At 38.5% G+C, this 19,474-nt stretch overlaps 1 protein-coding gene across 1 annotated transcript; it reads right to left on the bottom strand.

Moving 5' to 3' along the window:
* Positions 1 to 1,845: 1,845 nt before the first annotated feature.
* On the bottom strand, positions 1,846 to 19,308 carry LOC113108074 (cohesin subunit SA-2-like). The gene is made up of 27 exons (XM_026270894.1): positions 19,202 to 19,308; positions 18,130 to 18,215; positions 17,880 to 17,964; positions 17,559 to 17,723; positions 17,341 to 17,437; positions 17,116 to 17,192; positions 16,961 to 17,032; positions 16,269 to 16,473; positions 16,019 to 16,170; positions 15,406 to 15,479; positions 15,196 to 15,319; positions 14,972 to 15,067; positions 13,886 to 13,965; positions 13,644 to 13,751; positions 13,391 to 13,508; positions 13,133 to 13,250; positions 12,644 to 12,753; positions 12,401 to 12,493; positions 12,231 to 12,317; positions 11,338 to 11,538; positions 11,085 to 11,161; positions 10,647 to 10,734; positions 10,477 to 10,557; positions 9,282 to 9,374; positions 8,426 to 8,603; positions 4,624 to 4,763; positions 1,846 to 1,992 (listed from the first exon to the last, which is right to left on the bottom strand). Exons 2-27 carry the CDS (start codon positions 18,168 to 18,170, stop codon positions 1,846 to 1,848), a joined length of 2,907 nt encoding a protein of 968 aa, XP_026126679.1. The 5' UTR covers positions 18,171 to 18,215; positions 19,202 to 19,308.
* Between the last annotated feature and the right edge of the window lie 166 nt (positions 19,309 to 19,474).

Here is a 19,474-nt window from a genome sequence, read left to right as displayed (position 1 = left end):
TTTTTACTTTAACTTACATAGTCTTCTTGTCCGTTTGAGCAGTTTGCTGGAGAATCGCTGAGGATGGTGAGGTATGAGATGTACGGTGGAGAGTGTTTCTCAGACTGCTGAACGAAGCCTTTGAAAACAAACTCAATGCCGTCCTGCACAGAGAAACCAGGAAGAGAACATTTCCTTTAAGACCTGAATTATTCCTCCTATCTATCTAACATTTGAATCCTAATATAAGACCAAACTACAGCTGGCAAAGATGAATTTCTCAGGCCTGAAATAACCAAAGACCAGACTAGACCTCTGTACTGGCTAAATGAAGCCATGCGGTGCAGCATCTTGACAAAACTATTTCTATCTGTGGTCAAACCATAGCAATCAGTCTGTTTCAGCTGTGCCACTTTGCCAGACATGAGACATGAACTCGCTGACACGGAGTCGGCAGCAGAGAGGACTGTGCTACTGTGGATCATGGCCAGGGACTCGCGGGATTTGATCTGGTCCCATCCGAAGGTGAGCGAGAAGCGTCTGGCCAGCTCCTTGATGCTGCTGTAGGTCTGGACCCTGGAGCTGCAGGTGTTTCCTCTGTCCTGCTCCTGTTTCAGCCTCAGATACAGCTGAAACTCACACCAGAACATGTATGTAAGTCCATGCACATGACAGACTAGAGAAAATCGGTCCTTATTTCTATTCCATTATTAATTATTATCTATGATCGCAAATATAATGCAGCTTAGTTTTTCTGTCTAAAAGAGGGGAAACCTAAAAGAAAACGGTGGAGTGATGTATATATTAGCATATATACAAAAATACATTGATTATACTTTTGTGGGAAGTATGATCATATATTTATAACATATCTGTCAAATGTTTTTTTATTTACACATAACTGTAAAAAATCTTATAATGAAATATGACAATATACATTGTCATATAAAAATTCTAGATTAATATATGTACACTACCATTCCAAAAGTTTGGAGTCAGTAATACTTTTTAATTAATTAAAAAAAATGAAATACTTTTATTCAGCAAGGATGCATTATTCTTCTAAAGTGAATAGAAAGAATTGTACATTGTAACAAAAAAAAAAAAAATACTTCTTTTGAACTTTCTATGCATTCGATAATCTAGGTTTCCACATATATAAAAAGCAACACTGATGATAATAATTAAATCCGCTAACAGAACTGTATCTCCATCTCAGTATATTAGAATGATTTCTGGAGGATCATGTGACACTCAAGTAATGACTGCTGATAATTCAGCTATACCATGAGTGGAATAAATGACATTTTATTTATTAAATTAAATTAATTGTATATATTAAAATGGATAACTATACTAACCGAAAAGTCTATTTTACATTCTAAAATATTTATAATATTTAACAATATTACTATTTCCTTTTTTTATCAAATAAATGCAGCCTTGATAAGATATATCATAAGAGATTACTTTAAAAACAGAACAGTAGTGTACATAGTATAATTTAAATATATTATATTAAATTGAAGCATTACTTGCATACACCGCTCTAGACTTAGGTTTATTCTAATAATAAATATATATTACTTTCTTCTTTTTCAAAATAAAAAAAGCATAGTCTAAAAGAGCTGTGTATGTGTGTGAGAGCAATGCTTCCATGTCGCTCCTAAGCACAGGATCTACCATTAAGCTATTCAAGGAGTGAAAGAGCTGCTAGAACTTTCTCCCGCTGAGCATGATGGGATGGTGGGAGGGTGGATTCATTGTGTCTCTGAGGCGTCGACAGCTGCAGGGGCCCATCAGAGAGCAGAGAGCACAGGGGCCTGGGACAAACCGGCTGAGCAGTATGTGCCACGCAGAGGCGCGTCACATGAGAGAGAGCGCCGGTGAAGGACTGCAGCCTCCATACCTGCTGAAGGCAACTGCACCAGCGGTGCGCGCGCTTTCCATCTTGTCCATCTGCCGTGTCCTGTTCAGGGTCTCTTTGATGATGTCGCCGAAGTCATTGTAGAACTGCAGGGAGATATGACAGCAGTGAGCGATACAGGCTGCCATGTCTGCCATATGGCTTCACGCCTAGGAATGCATGCCTGTGGCATACTGAAAGCACATTACCCATAAGGCTGTCTGGCCCTCAGGGATAAGACTCTGGAAGTGTAGCCTATTAGTCATGAGAGTTTAAGGTTTTTATTTTTACTTTCTTTTACTTATGGTAATAATATGGTAACAATTATGCTCAAACGTATCAAAATACCATACATAAATCATACAATGTATCATACTTCACTTCATTATTAAAGGAATAATATTAAAGGGTCAAAAAACAATTTTGTGATGTCATTTATCACAGATAAGTGACAGTGGTTGAATTCTGGGGAAATCTTTGGGGAAAGCAGCATCACCCTTGTATTTTTGTTAAAGAAATTCAATGAATTCTTCTTTAAAAGAACTTAGCTAATATAAAGATGCTACTGAACTGTTTAAGTGTATTTGTTGGAGAGAGAGGAGATGGAGAGTAAATGGGTTGATGGCCTCCCTGGTTCTGTTATTTACAAACGTGTTTGTCTGTAATCTCAATGGACATCAGTTTATCCATAATTCTGAAATTTAAAATTATTTTTTTTTAAATGTATCATACCTGCCCAGGGACTACAGGTGGAAATTAGCAATTGTTGCTATAACCTGGCCCAAGACATATTCTCTTGTTTAACAAGTTTAATGTTTATTTGTGCATTGTCCCGGTTTCAAATAAAATAATTTCCATTCCATTCCAAAGCTGTATAAAGAGTGAAGACATTTAGTTGTTTCGCTGAGGATCATTTCCTCTCTGATTTTAGGGTTTTAGTTTAATATATACACTTACCATTCATAACTTTGGAGTAAGAAAGATTATTAAATGTTTTTATACTCGCACACCAATGCTGGATTTATTTTTATCAAAAATACAGTAAAAAAAAAATATGTACAATATATAGATAAGTGTTTAAAAAAAAAAATACTAATATTGTACAATATTATTACAATTAAAAATATACATATATTTTATAAATTTACAATGTATTTTTTTTCCTGTGGTACAAAAGCAGCATTTTTTTAAAGCTTGAAATTTCACATATTTTTCATGATTCTTCGATGAAAGAACAGTATTTAATACATATAGTTGTAACATTATAAATGTCTATACGGTCACTTTTAATTAATGTGTTCCTTTTTCCCAAAAAATCTTAATCACCCCAATCTTTTATAAAGTAGTGTATGACATGACACACAGATTACACCGTTTCTATGTTTTGGCTTCTGGAACATATTTACCTTGCATTATTAATTAAATATTTAAACATATTAAAATCAAATCATATTAAATGAACAGTAAATGTATGTTTTAAATATGAAAAAAGTTACACGTGAACCATACTCCGAATTTGTGCTCTGCATTTAACCCATCCAAAGTTCGCACACACACACACACACACACACACACACAGCAGTTTATGTTGAGGGTTCAGTACCTTGCTCTAGGGCACCTCAGTCAAACCCACAACCTTAGGGTTAGGAGTCATACTCTCTAAGCATTAGGCCATGACTTCCCAAATATGCTTTAAACCGTCAGTTACTATTAAAAAATTTTGGTGATGAAAGTATGGACTTTGTACATATAAATAATGCTTTAATGATAGTTAAATATTACATCTAATGATAAAGCTTGAGCTGCATATTTTACACAGTTTTAATATATATATATGCCAGCTCTGATTGTGGGGGTTTCTCTCAGAAAGTAAGATTTCTGACATATCTCTGTTGCTGGTTCTCACACTGAGTGGCTTTGAGACTTCTGCCAGTTAATGCAGTATGCTGTTTATTAAACCCAAATTAATCACCCTCAGCCACTGACTGACCCACCTACTGCCAGACAACAACCTTCATTTATTACCATTTATTTGCTTCTAATACATACTCGCTCTAAGCGGTCAAGAAATGTGCCACTGTCGTACAGAGAAGTGACCCCTTGTTACCAGCAGGAAGCTGTTCAAGTGAGGGGTTTGTGGCGCTTGCCAGCTTTACATCATTTGCCTCAACTTTGAAAGCTGTCGTTCAAAATGATGGCATTCAGAGTGAACGTGTTTGTGTGTGTGTGTGTGTGTGTGTAGTTTTCTCTTCGAAGGCCTCATCAGAGAATGTTGTGTGAGAATGTGTGCTGGCCGAGCTAAGCAGGCATTCCAAACATATCAGCATGTCAAACACACACACACACACACACACACACACACAGCACTGTAAATCCCACCTATCGTAAACTCAAAACCTAAGAGCTCCAGTTATATAAAGATGAGCCAAATGAACAGACCGCCTCCATCTAATACTAATATTAAACCGTATGCTAAGTAGCTATTTATTTAATTTACTTTTTTAACACTACTTATAAATGTAATACTATTTCACATATGTGTATATTTATTTTTTTAATGAGAACATTAGAAGTTTGGAAAAAAGTAATATTTACTGTGAACACTGCTATTTCCTGTTGAATGCATGTTGTGGTGCTAATCCACCAAACTGTGGTACTTATCTGTAAAACTTGTACTGAGAAACAAACTAGAGATGAAGTGAGAGACAGGAGCCTGCGCGACGAGTGAAGTGTCATACCTTCACATACTGCTTGAAAAGCTCCGCAGCCATGCTCATCTCTAGCACACTGTGCACTATCAGCTTGCAGTACGCCGCCAGAAGATTCCTCCGCCGGTGCAAGTCTTCCAGCCGTCCGTCTCCACACTCACTCTCACTGACTGCGCAGACAGACACCGAGAGAGAGACAGCTTGAAACACAGGGGTTGAGATTCAATAAGAGAGCGGTATAATTATGATACTCAAATCTTATAAATGAAATGCTTTCCTGGGGTGAGCTAAAGTTAACAACATTTTCTGCTCTGGAAACAGAATGTGTCTGTCGTCGTCCTGCCTGGTCCTCAAGCCATCACTTAATAGAGAGGTTTCATAACAGCATTAGTGACGCGAAGAAAATCCAATAACTAAATTGCTTTTTATTACATGTTACCAGCAAAAGCTTATATTGCATTTTTCGAGAGGTAAGGAATTTGTGGCAGCACGAATCGACGGCTCGCTGAAATATTTATAGAATTGATACGATTTGTTTCAGTCACACTTGATTTCTAATCAAATACCCCAAAATCTGATGCTATCTCATGCACTGCTTGTGTTTGTCTTAAAGCAACACAAGGCCAAAAACTAGTTTAGGAAAGCTCATTTTGATTTTCCAGCATACAGTATTGTTCAAAATAATAGCAGTACAATGTGACTAACCAGAATAATCAAGGTTTTTAGTATATTTTTTATTGCTATGTGGCAAACAAGTTACCAGTAGGTTCAGTAGATTGTCAGAAAACAAACAAGACCCAGCATTCATGATATGCACGCTCTTAAGGCTGTGCAATTGGGCAATTAGTTGAAAGGGGTGTGTTCAAAAAAATAGCAGTGTCTACCTTTGACTGTACAAACTCAAAACTATTTTGTACAAACATTTTTTTTTTCTGGGATTTAGCAATCCTGTGAACCACTAAACTAATATTTAGTTGTATGAACACAGTTTTTTAAAACTGCTTGACATCTGTGTGGCATGGAGTCAACCAACCTGTGGCACCTCTCAGCTGTTATTCCACTCCATGATTCTTTAACAACATTCCACAATTCATTCACATTTCTTGGTTTTGCTTCAGAAACAGCATTTTTGATATCACCCCACAAGTTCTCAATTGGATTAAGGTCTGGAGATTGGGCTGGCCACTCCATAACATTAATTTTGTTGGTTTGGAACCAAGACTTTGCCTGTTTACTAGTGTGTTTTGGGTCATTGTCTTGTTGAAACAACCATTTCAAGGGCATGTCCTCTTCAGCATAGGGCAACATGACCTCTTCAAGTATTTTAACATATGCAAACTGATCCATGATCCCTGGTATGCGATAAATAGGCCCAACACCATAGTAGGAGAAACATGCCCATATCATGATGCTTGCACCTCCATGCTTCACTGTCTTCACTGTGTACTGTGGCTTGAATTCAGAGTTTGGGGGTCGTCTCACAAACTGCCTGTGGCCCTTGGACCCAAAAAGAACAATTTTACTCTCATCAGTCCACAAAATGTTCCTCCATTTCTCTTTAGGCCAGTTGATGTGTTCTTTGGCAAATTGTAACCTCTTCTGCACATGCCTTTTTTTTAACAGAGGGACTTTGCGGGGGATTCTTGAAAATAGATTAGCTTCACACAGACGTCTTCTAACTGTCACAGTACTTACAGGTAACTCCAGACTGTCTTTGATCATCCTGGAGGTGATCATTGGCTGAGCCTTTGCCATTCTGGTTATTCTTCTATCCATTTTGATGGTTGTCTTCCGTTTTCTTCCACGTCTCTCTGGTTTTGCTCTCCATTTTAAGGCATTGGAGATCATTTTAGCTGAACAGCCTATCATTTTTTGCACCTCTTTATAGGTTTTCCCCTCTCTAATCAACTTTTTAATCAAAGTACGCTGTTCTTCTGAACAATGTCTTGAACGACCCATTTTCCTCAGCTTTCAAATGCATGTTCAACAAGTGTTGGCTTCATCCTTAAATAGGGGCCACCTGATTCACACCTGTTTCTTCACAAAATTGATGACCTCAGTGATTGAATGCCACACTGCTATTTTTTTGAACACACCCCTTTCAACTAATTCAACTAATTGCCCAATTGCACAGCCTTAAGAGCGTGCATATCATGAATGCTGGGTCTCATTTGTTTTCTGAGAATCTACTGAACCTACTGGTAACTTGTTTGCCACGTAGCAATAAAAAATATACGAAAAACCTTGATTATTCTGGTTAGTCACATTGTACTGCTATTATTTTGAACAATACTGTATGTAGTCATTCGGATATGCCTACCAAAGCTTCTTGGCTTTCGTGTGGGCTTCTAAATATAATTCCACAGGGCTCTGTGTTGATCTAATAAAACCTAAATCATTTAGAAGTGCAACTTCTGTTAGACCTCACCTAATGACATCATGAGGGATTATTATCATAATGCATTATCTGTAAGACTTAGACACATTGATTCAATGGCATGTTTGATAGGTCAGTGAGAAGGTGTGCAATTAGATTGACGAACCACAAACAAATACTGTGTTCTGCTACAGTGCTTTCCACTAATAGAAGGAGGATGAGGCTGATTGTGCTTCTTTATGTGATCATTTTGTTCCTTACATGGGCAGGGGTAGAGTCAGACTGCCATCTGCTGGTGAAATTGAGACTATTCTTATCCATCAAGACACCTTAGTATTGTATATATAATACAAAGGTGTTAAAAGTATTGCAGGTGTGTGTTTGTGTGGAAAGATTTTTTTATGCTCATGTGTTTGTCTGCATGCATGTGCATAAAAAATGCAGTTTAAAAAATACTGCATAAGTAAATAATATTATATTATTATTTGTCAAGTAACTTGTAAATAAAAATATCATGCATTGCGGTCATGGAATAGCTGAATTTTTATCAGCCATTACTCCAGTCTTCAGTGTTGCATGATTCTTGAGAAATCATTTTAATATGCTGATTTGGTCCACAAAAATCATTTATATTCATCAATGTTAGAAACATTATATTTGTATATAGGCACACACAGAATGGATAGACACACATATATAGATGGATTTAGCTTTTTTTATTATTATTATTTTTTTTTTTTTTAAACTATTTACCTCTATGAGACAGGAATTACTGTATGTAGCTGTTTTTCCTTGCGTATTTCTGACAAACAGCACATGTCACTGTGTCACTCACAGCATCACATATAGAATGAGACAACCTCTGTCTCTCAGGGAAACTGCGTCTGTCACAAAAGCATCAAGAGCCGTTGTGATTTTGTTCCTCGTGTTTTTGTCTCTGTGGTTTAATTGGGCCCAGGGGAGGGGGAGCCCACACCCACACATAAAAAGTTTGTCCCGGGCCCTGTGAATTTTAGTGGCAGAATTTGATGATACCCTTAGGTATTCCAGATAATCTCTCAATGGTAAATTTTCCACACAAAAAAAAATTGCATCAGATGTTTTCTTTAGTAGACAGTTTGATTTGAACTGCAAACTGCTCATCCAGTTATCAGCCAATTAGGAAGAACTTCATTGATTTCATTAAAATGCCACAGCTACTTTTTATCCTCATTTTGGGCCCTCCCTTAAAAGCATCCTGTGTGCACATCCAGTGCATCGAGTTTCACCAACATTAAAGTTCCTCAGAGGTACCTCAGTTAAATCTCAAGAACATATAAAACAAATTGATCTAAAAGGGCAACAACTCTCTAAACACTTAGGTAACTCTGTTGAGGCCGCCCAGTCGCCCACATGCCAGAGCACAGGCCAAACAAAACCCTTAAGATTTTCTGAAATGAAAAGAGAAATAAAAACCTTTACTACTGTGGGTGTCCTGCTCGGGGCTGGTGAAGACATGCTCCACAACGAAGGAAAGAAGAGCTTTCTGGAGTTTGGGATCAGGGGTGTACAGCAACGGAGTGCCTGCAGACGAGTCCCACATCTGAAGCTGGTAATTATGAGCTATGAGAACATCACTCAGACACATGAAGGCCTTTGTGAAGACAACATAAAACAGACAGCGCCTGATCAACAGATGTGATGGAAGGTAGACAATAATGCATAATAAATTCTTATCTGAAATCTTATATAATTCTAAACAATCAAATGATATCTTTCTCCGAAAGAGTGCATCAAAGTACTAAATTATTTTGTTTGCATTACATTACAAATAAAATCAAATACAAATTACAATATAAGCAATTAATCAAACACTCGTGGCTGAAGCTCTCAGTTTTTTTTAATAAAACTTCGTGCTTTACTCATCTGCTACAATTATTTTGATTGATTCATTGGCATAATTCATTGATGTAATTAACTTATTTCAAATCAAGTCACTGAGAACAATTCAAAGCGGTTTTGAAATAAACAAATATTGTCCAGAACTTGCATTTGTTTTAGTTTTAATTAGTGTGTCTTTCTGCTGTCAGCGTGCCTTGGCATGGAGTGAGGGTTCATTACTAAAAACCCAACACGGGTGCCAAGGGCACTCCGCGAGAAATTAAAGTGGAAACAAACAGGATTCAGACAATGCCAGCGCATCGGCCCACTGGCGCACATGCTACAGCTTAACGCACAGACAACACGCTCTGATGTGCTTGGAATAATCCACTTTGAAAAAAAGGACTGAATCAAGTGGTATGCTGTGAACAAAGAGAACCGCGATGCTCACTTGCTCTCGTACAAGCTGCTCAGCGTGCGAGAGACAGCGGTGACATTTCTCACAGAAGGCACGTAGCTGGCTTCTCTGCTGGAGGGCGGACTCCTAAAACCACACACACACACAAACAAACATCCATAACCATGACAATTCTTTCCTGTGCAGCTTTTGAGCATTTCGCTCAATTTATTTAATTATTACACATGCATATGACCATGCAGATTGAGAAAGTACACAAAGCTTTGACACTTCAGGGAAAAGTCATATGAGGAATAGCTAGTACAAGAGTACAAGAGTACAAGAGCAAAATAACAGCAACTGAAAGATGACTGCAGCAGGGCTCTAACTGATGTAGACTGATGAAAGTGGCGTTGTGAACAGTGCCGCCAGTCTCTTGTTTGATAAAAGAAATTATTTCATAATGACGAGCATGTGGAGCTCCGGGGTGGACGTGCAGGATCGGTTCCTCCATCCCACGTAGTCGCAATGTAGATTCAGCTAAATGACTCTTTTGAATCGGACATACATCCCGATTTTATTCTGAACACGTCTTCTTTTCCCCCTCACCTCGGGTCGCCATTGACATTAGAATTGCAGATTGAGCCGAGCTGCCGCCTGAGCCAAAAATTGCCCCCTGCGCTGTCAGTTATTGATGACGATGCCAGAGGAGAAAGCAGCCATTTCTGAGCCAGCACTGAGCAAATCTTACCTACAGCAGTCTTAATGGCCGCCAATATTTCACCGCATAAAGGTTAGAGGTGGGGAGATATGATTATTCCGTGCACTGCATGGAAACATAGGCCTAATAAGAAGCCCAGCTATTAGTGGTGAAACGTTCACACGAGGGTGCAACCACTACGCCCCCTATAATCCATCACCAGTACCGACTTTTCCTTAAGACTCACGATCAATCGTTTTATATCACTTATTAATTAAAATCCGCTGGACATAACCCTAGAGCCTCTGTGTTGATATTTGAAATCCAATGTGGCAGGTTTAAAGGACACGGCTCTTTGTGATGGATCATACGGCAACTCTGTAGACAGAGAGTCTTGCATGCCTAAAAACGCTTGTTTAATTAATCACCCAAGGGAAAACTCTGGCCTTGCGTCTGTGCTTGAAGATATTACCATTCGAAGCATGATCTCAGCCGTTTATGAAAGCAGTCACAATTCAGTCGGAGCGGAAGAGAATTTAGATGGCTCACCCTGGAGGTCAATCCTTCTCCAAAGGTGTTGAGCTTCCAAAGGATGCAGCTACACATGCAGCGCAGAGCCTCGATTGTCACCTACAAGAAATACAGATTAGAGAGACAAACCCTGTTGAAGGAATAGAAGAGTAGAGGGTACAAATAGAGAACAAGGCTAATAATGTTACCTCCATGGGAAGAGCACTATGTTTTATCTCCACATCCAGGAGTCTGGTCCCCAGCTCATACAGGCTCCATTTAGACAGATCCTGAGCACTAGACAGATTTGATAAAGCACAAATAAAATAAGAATACATACATGTGAATGGCATCAGACAAAATTATGGCACAGATTTTCCAAACTGAACAAGCTGTGCATCTCAGTATCTTTGTAACATTTACAGAATGTTCATAAAACCAAAGTAAATTATTCTTAAAGTATAAAAATAATTACTTTTTGAATGTTTTCAGAACTGTAATGAGATTGTAAAAAACAAACAAACATTTTTAATAGCTTTGTCAGTTGGGATGTAAACCACAGGTTGATAATTAAATTGGTCAAAGAAACGTGCTTATCAGAAATATTGCAGAGTGTATGTGGATGGAATAAACTAGAAACTGCTTACACAATGAACGCATTAAGTTTCTTCAGTGTGGACAGAATTTCCAAAGTGCTGTCCTCGTTTCCAGTGAAACAACCATCCTGTGCATGAAAGGAAGCACCTTTAATCTGCTGTGTAAGATCCAGTCATAAATCTGTCATGAATCAACTTATCCTTTATTGATGTCTGGTTCCATTTAAAATGCATGTATGTATCTGGTACAAGCTAGTAAAAGAACATCTTTGCAGAGTTTTTTGTGGTCCATTAGTGTACTCACACACAGTGATTCTCTTAACCGTGTTCCCAGTGTGTCTGTCCAGTGCTGGATGAGCCGGTCAAAGCTGGGCCGGGCCAGAGAGTGCCAGGGCAAGTCCTGAGCACAGAGGCTCTGGTAAGAACGAGCAGCCGCCTCCAGCAGTCCAACATCTGTGTGTCTGTCCACCGCAGCCTCCAGCTGAGCCAGCAATGCCAGCACACACTACACCAAAACACAAATATAGGCTATATAAAAAAACAGACATTAATTTCTCCAGAAAACTACCAAATAATGCATAGACTATCATTCAGAGGTTTGATGTCATTTTTCTTAAGCAATTAATATTTTTGTTAAGCAATGATACATTAAATTGGGTGACAGTAGAGACAGTAACTGCATCTATAATGTTACAAAATATTTCTATTTCAAATACTTTTTCATAGTTTGGCTGGTCTTGCGACTTATAGTCAGGTGCGACTTATTTATCAAAATTAATTTGACATGAACGTGAGAAATGAGCCAAGAGAAATGAAACAAAAACATTACCATCTCCAGCCGCCAGAGGGCGCTCTATGCTGCTCAGTGCTCCTGTAGTCTACACTGAAAACATAGAGCGCCCTCTCGCGGCTGTAGACGGTAATGTTTTCTCTTGGTTCTTGGTTCTAAATAAATGCGACTAATAGTCCAGTGCGACTTTTAATATTTTTTTTTCCTCATCATGACGTATTTTTGGACTGATGCGACTTATACTCAGGTGCGACTTATAGTCCGAAAAATACGGTACATGATCTACTGAAATTACTATTCATCAAAGAATCCTGAAAAATGTCACATTTTTCTCGAGCACCAAATCATACACATATAGATCAATAACACAGGGAAGTCAGTGCATCAGATGACACACAAACACTCACCTGTGAGTTTTCATGATCACAGGCGTCCGTTTGGAAATACTGAGGTATTTTTAGAAGGGAGCTGAGTTTTTCCGCATCCTCTGAGTACTAGAGGATGAGATTAGACATCATGTTAATTTATGAAGAAGCGGTTATGGTAAAAATGAACAGAGCAGTGTTTTTTCTTTTACCTTGGATAACAGCTCGGGCAGCACTTTAACGAAGTGTTCAGTGAGTTTTGTGCAGTCATCAATTTGTATCTTTTTCTCTTTAGTATTTACGACCTAAATAAACAGATATGTAACTAGCAACATTATCACAATGTGTTGGATGTATCTGTGAACAGCTGGAGTATGAACATAAAGGTGACATATATCTGGCAACCCTGTTAGATCAGAGCACCATCTAATGAAAGATGCAACAGGAAGTCTTACCTTTTTACCTGCTCCTCTCCCTGACAACGGAGGCCCCTCTGCAGCCTGCCTCACTGACGCCGAAATGAGCTCAATCACGAAGGCCTCCTCAGCACTGCTCAGAGCTGTAGCTAAAGCACGTCGCACAACACAGATAAGATTTCAGTTTGCTCTCGCACAATTCAATTCAAGTTTATTTTTTTGTATAGCGTTTTTTTTTTTTTTTTTTTACAAAACAGTGTAAAAAAACAGCACAGCACAGTGGACTTTCAAATAGAGGAGATAATGCTGGATAGCAATACTTCTTGTTTATATTTCTAGTAATCATTAAAACAGTCAAAACTAGAAGTATTTGAATAGTTAACTTTTTGTAGTTGTGTATATACTATTTGTTAAAGGATGGAAATCTCTGCTTGTCTGTAATAAAAGCCACTGATAATGCAGAATTACAATAACGAAGCATACTGGAGCGTATACTGTAGTGTGTACTAAAGTAGTAGTAGTACTAGCCTTGTTCCTGACAGGACGTGTGAGGTAAGAGCAGTGAGGTAAGACCGGTCCAGTCCTTCAGCAGAGCCCCTGCACTGTCCCACAGACTATCCACGAGGTACAACACATGCTGGTGCAGCTATGACAGAGAAGAGAGAATATTTTGTTATTTAACTTTAATTTGAAATGTCAAATTTAAATGCAGGTTTGCATGCACAACCACCAGCACATGTACTTATAATCTTATTTTTAAGCATGGCACACTTTGAGTTAATATACCTCATTCTCAGTGTGGAAGTTGATCAGGGCTTGGACTCTAGCTAAGAGTAACTCTCTGTGCCTCTCCTGATCAGAGGCTCCATCTCTGGGCTTTGATAATTCATGGTTACTGAGCAGCCTAAGAGCAGAGAAATGACACCATGACAGCAAATCAATTAAAGTAAGCTACCTACTTACAGCTATCATGTATTATTATGTGCATGCATGTGTCATACAATAGGGTAGGTTTTGTAGAATGACAACCAACACAGACCTGTTATAGAGGAATTCACCCGCAGTGGTAGCTAGAGGTCTGTGGGAGCAGTACACAAACTGGAAGACATTCTTGTGGTCATCAGGACCCAGAACATCCTCACAGGATCTGACACAAAAGGGAACAATTTCAACAGTTACATGAGGAACAGCACAGCATACGCTTCACAGAGGAGAAGTCAAAGTACGGTTCAGCAAACTCTATGAGAAATAGTCAGTATGAGGAGCAAGGGAGATACTTACTGAGAGATGACCATGAGCAATCTCATGGCCTGTATGGCCACTTCATGGTCTTTATCCAGAGTCATGGAGATCATCCTCTCCTTCAACAGAAACAGCATTCAATCGCTCATGTAAACACTTTAACTACCCGCTATGAGAGCAATCTTATCTCGAAAACCTACAATAGGACTTGAGTTAAAGACCCAGATGCATTTAAACAGCTCTTTAAATCACGGTTGTGCTAATGTGCTTGCTGCCGTTAGTGAGGGTACGGTGAGGGTGGGGTCCTGTGGGAAGCTATCAGGCCAGTGAGCCCAAGGCAAAACCTGAGGGGCTTTCCAGCCTGTCAATCAGCAATCATGCCCTCCTGCTGTCCCACTGCAGCTCTACCGGACCTTAACTTAAAAACTGCCAAAGACGTTTACTGTGCGCGTCCATTTGAGAAGTTTGGCCAAAACAGCAAGAGCGTAAGAGCTGGAGGACAAACTTACAGCCAGTAAACAACTCTCCATAAAGAAGTTTATATGTCTCCAGCAGTTACTCTCAGGTACAGTTTGAGCTTAAAACTGTCCTAACCGGGTACGTGATAGACATAGCAGTCATGACAATTTAAGATTTTATTCTAATCACCTGTGATGGCAACAAGTGGAACTTTTGTAGGGTGCTTGGTTTCTGTAGCTTCATGTTAAGTAGCTTCACCTATTTTTAATATCACACATCAAATATGTTCTGATTGGATGTTGTATGTGGCATGGTTTACGACACTTTGGTGTAGAGTTTACAGACAGATTTTTGAAGAAACTTGTCGTGTTGTGCCTGACTAGTAACATGACGAGTATCCCAGTTCATGCAGCCATTTTGAGGTAAAAATAGTGTGTTCACAATGAAAATTACAACATGACACAAGTGCACTTTAATACACAGATGATGCACTTAATTGCCTAAAAAAATGGAATTGTGGAAAACTTTGTCCAATCAGCAGACGCAGCTTTCCTAACATAGTGGAAGGGGAGAGGCTAAAATAACCTTCTAAAATTCATACACTACACGGTACATTGTACATAGTGTATAGTGTGTCATTTGGGACAATGTGGAAGCAATTGTTACCTTAAACCGTATCGTGAAAAGGTCCATTTTAGAACTACTTTGATCCTGATAAAGGGCCTGTAGACCCAGCACACATTTCAGACGCACATCAGGTTGCTGTAGAAGATTATTAAATAAATAAAACAGGCAGTCAAATATTAATTCAACAACAACTGACATGGGTAAATGTCTAAACATTTCAAAATGAATTGTCCTTTAAAGCACCTGGCTGCTGGCTAACCCACCTTGTCATGCATCATCCATCCCACGTACTTCAGATAGCTGTCATTTAGAAACACGGAACTATACAGCTTCATCCACACTGTCAGTTCCTCCATGCAGATGGCCCGGATTTCAGGAATCACGTCTCTAGAAGTCACATCACCGTTATTATGGTACATAGTTTTTTTTATTTTTAAGGAAGTGAAGGCTAGTGTGGTTAATATAAAGATCACCTGTATCTCTTCAGGAAGACTCCTTTGAAAATGGCATCCATCATGTTCTCAATTTCACATTTCCTGTCCTGTAACTGAAGAATGAAAGTAATTTATTCTGACTTACAGTTTCCTGTACATCAACGCCACCATTAAAAAGTTTTGTGGTCAGTAATATTATTTTTATTTTAGAAAGGATGAACTAAACTGATCAAAAGTGACATTTATAACAAAAATCATTATGGTTTCTAGTTTAAAAAAATATCTAGCAGTACTGTTTTCAACACTGATAATAATAAGAAATGTTTCTTGAACACAAAAAAGTCAGCATATTAGAATGATTTCTGAAGGATCTTGTGATAAAGAAATGACTGTTAAAATTTTAACTCAAATATTTCCTTTAGCAGACATTTCTATGCCTGATTGAATTTTGCAAGTCACATCAGCGAGTGTTCAGAGTATTATATTTACAATGTGATATAGATCATGTATTAAATTATTTTAGTTATATTACTCATCAAAGCCGCTTTTGCTCACTCTTGACGAGTTAACTTTAGACCCTGACTATACTCCAGAAAGATCTGTGCATAGAAATGTTGAACTCTGTAACCAGACATGCTGTCAATCGTCTAACCTCACTGATCTTCCTCTGGATTCTGTCCAGCCTCGGAGAAGCCCGTTTGCTGGCCATCTTGGCCAGCTCGACCTCGTACAGCCGCTGACTGTTATCGACACTGATACTGAGGTTGAGAGCCACATTTATCAAAGCACTGAGCAGCTTCACTGCTGCAGAGACACACACGACAGAGGCAAAACATCAGCTTTCTGTGTGTCTGTGTGTGTGTGGTTCAGGTCAAGTAGAATTGGTCATCAGAGCAACTTACCTGCTAGTGTACAGGTGTGCCTGAATGCGCGAACTCTGGAATCGGAGAGCTCTGTCAGTAGTGAAATGAGTGTGTTCAAGAGGTAGCCATCGAAGATTACACAGTTCTGACACTGGGCCACTAGCACCGATACAAATTCACAGAAGTGTGAACGAAACCTCTTCCAGTACAGGCCTGACATGATGAGAGGATACTCGCCACTGTCCTGAGGAGGATGGAAAAATAGTTCCGATTTTATATTGTGTTATAGACTGTTGTTTAAAGGATTGATGTCAGTAAATTTTTTTCAAAGAAATGAATACTTTTATTTAGCAATACCACATTAAATTGGTCAAAAGTAAGTTAGTTAAGATGTTTGCAGTGTTACAACAGATTTCTATAACAGATGAATGCTGCTCTTTTGAACTTTATATTCAATCAAACAATACAGAAAAAAGCAGTATAATGAGTTACAACAATGATAATTCAAAACAAATGTTTCTTCTTGAGCGCCAAATCAGCATGTTAGAAGGATTTCTGAAGGATCATGTGACACTGAAGACTGAAGTAATGGCTGCTGGAAATTCAGTTTTGCATCACAGGAATGTTTTAAAAAACTTTAAATAAAAACAACAGTTTCAATTTAAATTGTAATAATATAAGGACAACGTGATCGCAGTTTGCAAAACGACGTGAAGTGCTCTGAACCGTACCATGTCAAGAGGCCACGTGACAGTTAAAATCCATGGAAATGCAAGGAACTTCTTATATTGTAAACCTGTGTCCTGTGATTAAAAAAAAGAACACTCATAAGTAAGAGCAAGAAACATGGGAAAGTAATCAATGATGAGCACGCTGGATGTCTAACCTCATCCAAATCCTCCACCATTTTACTCATGACATCAGCACCCTTTTTGCTCTGAAACATCTCTGCTGTAACCATCCCTACAAAAGCACAGACAGGTGAACTACAATACACAAGACAGGCCACAAAGCAAAAACAAAGCACTAAAAATGACCTACTTCTATTAGTCATCACTGTTGTGAAATGATGTTCTATTATGAAAGAGAGAACAGACATTACGAAACATGCCTTTGCATCCTGAACACTGGATAAAGAAGCTGATGAGATCGAGCAGTGCTGAGTCTCTGTCGCCAGTATAAGCGTCGATCCAGTCATCCACCACAGCCTTTCACAAAACAAACCAAACATCCATATAACAAAGATTTGTTTAAATCAGTATGACCTAAGAAGAAGTTTGTGACCTTCCAAGTGGTTATCTGTAGCAGGGCTGATCATGCTGGACGTACCTGCATTGCGTTCCTCCCCATGCTGACCACCTCAAACAGTGTGACGGCTTCCACGTCTCCATTTTTGAGCTGTTCGTTCTCTGCTCTGCCCAGGCTGCCATTACTGCTCTTTGAATGCTTTCTTTTGGCATTCTCAGAGCATTCCCGGGCTTTCCTCTTTCCTCTCTGCACATGACAAAATATAGTTCTAAATTAGATTAAATGTTCTTACAGTAAATCTCACAAGAAGTCAGTTGTACTATGATACAAGTATATGAGATGCAAAACCCTATTGTTGGAGGTTTTTTTTTTTACAAACATTGTGGTTTTAGCAGCTCTTACCACAGTCTTCTGTCTGTTTTCATTTCTCTCACTTGAAACGTGATGCACCGATGCACAGGAAGAGACGTCAACTACTGAGTTCTCTCTGAAAACAGGATGAACAGGCAGTTGTTAAGCTGTACACACAGAACACCTTGAATAATAAAATGTAATTAAATTGGGATATTTCAGAAAAAGACGGCATGAAATCGAAAACTGTATTGAGTCTGTTTTATGATGAAAATGCAGAGGTAGTTTTCAGGTGTCTCACTTTTGCACCGATCTGGACAATAAAGTTGGCTCCGCTATCATCTCCTCTCAGATCATAGCTGGACTAGAAACTGATGCTCTTCAGAACTGCAACAAAAGAAAAACAATTGAGAAATGTTAATATTAATCGAGTATCATGTAAGTACATCAATGTTACTATATCACTGACAATAACATTGTTAATATTTGTTAGACACCAAATATCAAATATAAATACATGCCACACTATGCATCTAGAAAGAGATCACACCTTTGCATTTTATTTAAAAAGTTCACTTCACATGAACAACAAAAAATCTAAAATATTGGTTTTGGCATCTTGCTGCTTACTATCCAGGATATATTGTGTTCACACCATGCACACCTAGTGGCTCTCAAACTTTTGACTCCTATTATCAATTTACTGTAAGACTATTTCAAAGCAATACTTCATTGGGTACTGTTGTAATGCTGGAAAAGCTGTTTGTTTTCAGATATATTATATTCACAGAAACTAGATTCATACATTTAAGAGCTCCTGTTGCGGCGGTTTTCCGTGATTTTTACAATATGCAGAAAATCATGGTATAATGTTACTATAGTAAATGCAAGCGCGCAAAATGTTTGTCAAAATGTTTTACTCAAAAACATTTCCCTTCTATTTTAACTTGTCTTTTAATGTACAGTTTGGATGCAGACAGGAAAATAAACTCGAGTAACGCATACAAAAACATAAGGTGGCAAGTGACCTGATCTTGGATGCCATTGGCTGAGATACAAGTCAACAAATCAAAACCGGAATCCTGATTGGCTAGTTCGAGTGTCAATCAGAATTCCTCCATTTCTCTGTTACTGTGCCATATTGAAACAAAAGCATCTTAGGAGATCCTGCAGTTTCATTCATATGAATGTGTGAACCGGCTCGAAACGTAAAACAAAACTGTCAGATCAAGAACAAGGCTTGCATGCTACCGAGTTTATTATTTAACTAATAAGCATGTATGCTGACCTATCGGCTTTATTATAGAACTGCTGTTCTATATAAATATAAAGATAACTATGCAAAAACGCGAATGTAGTTTAATAAATCTTACCAGAGACAGTCGTCATCTTGATTGGAGGATTAATGTAAACTGCACGTATAGATTTAGCTACTCCCACTTCAACATAGCCGCGTGCACGTCAACGAGAGCGCGCTGTACGTCTGACGTAAGCCCACGAGAAGTACATTACGTAATTTGAGCAAATCAGTTTACCAGCAATACTGCTACCACGAATAATAAGGTTAATTTATACAATATTTTACATGTATACAAGATAGTTTAAAGTGACAACTTTATAAAATTATAATGAATATAATCAGTGAT

This window comes from Carassius auratus, chromosome 9 (assembly GCF_003368295.1).
Source record: "Carassius auratus strain Wakin chromosome 9, ASM336829v1, whole genome shotgun sequence".
NCBI lineage: Eukaryota > Metazoa > Chordata > Actinopteri > Cypriniformes > Cyprinidae > Carassius > Carassius auratus.
Note: the sequence above shows the minus strand (reverse complement) of the source record. Positions and strands in the feature narration are given on the sequence as shown.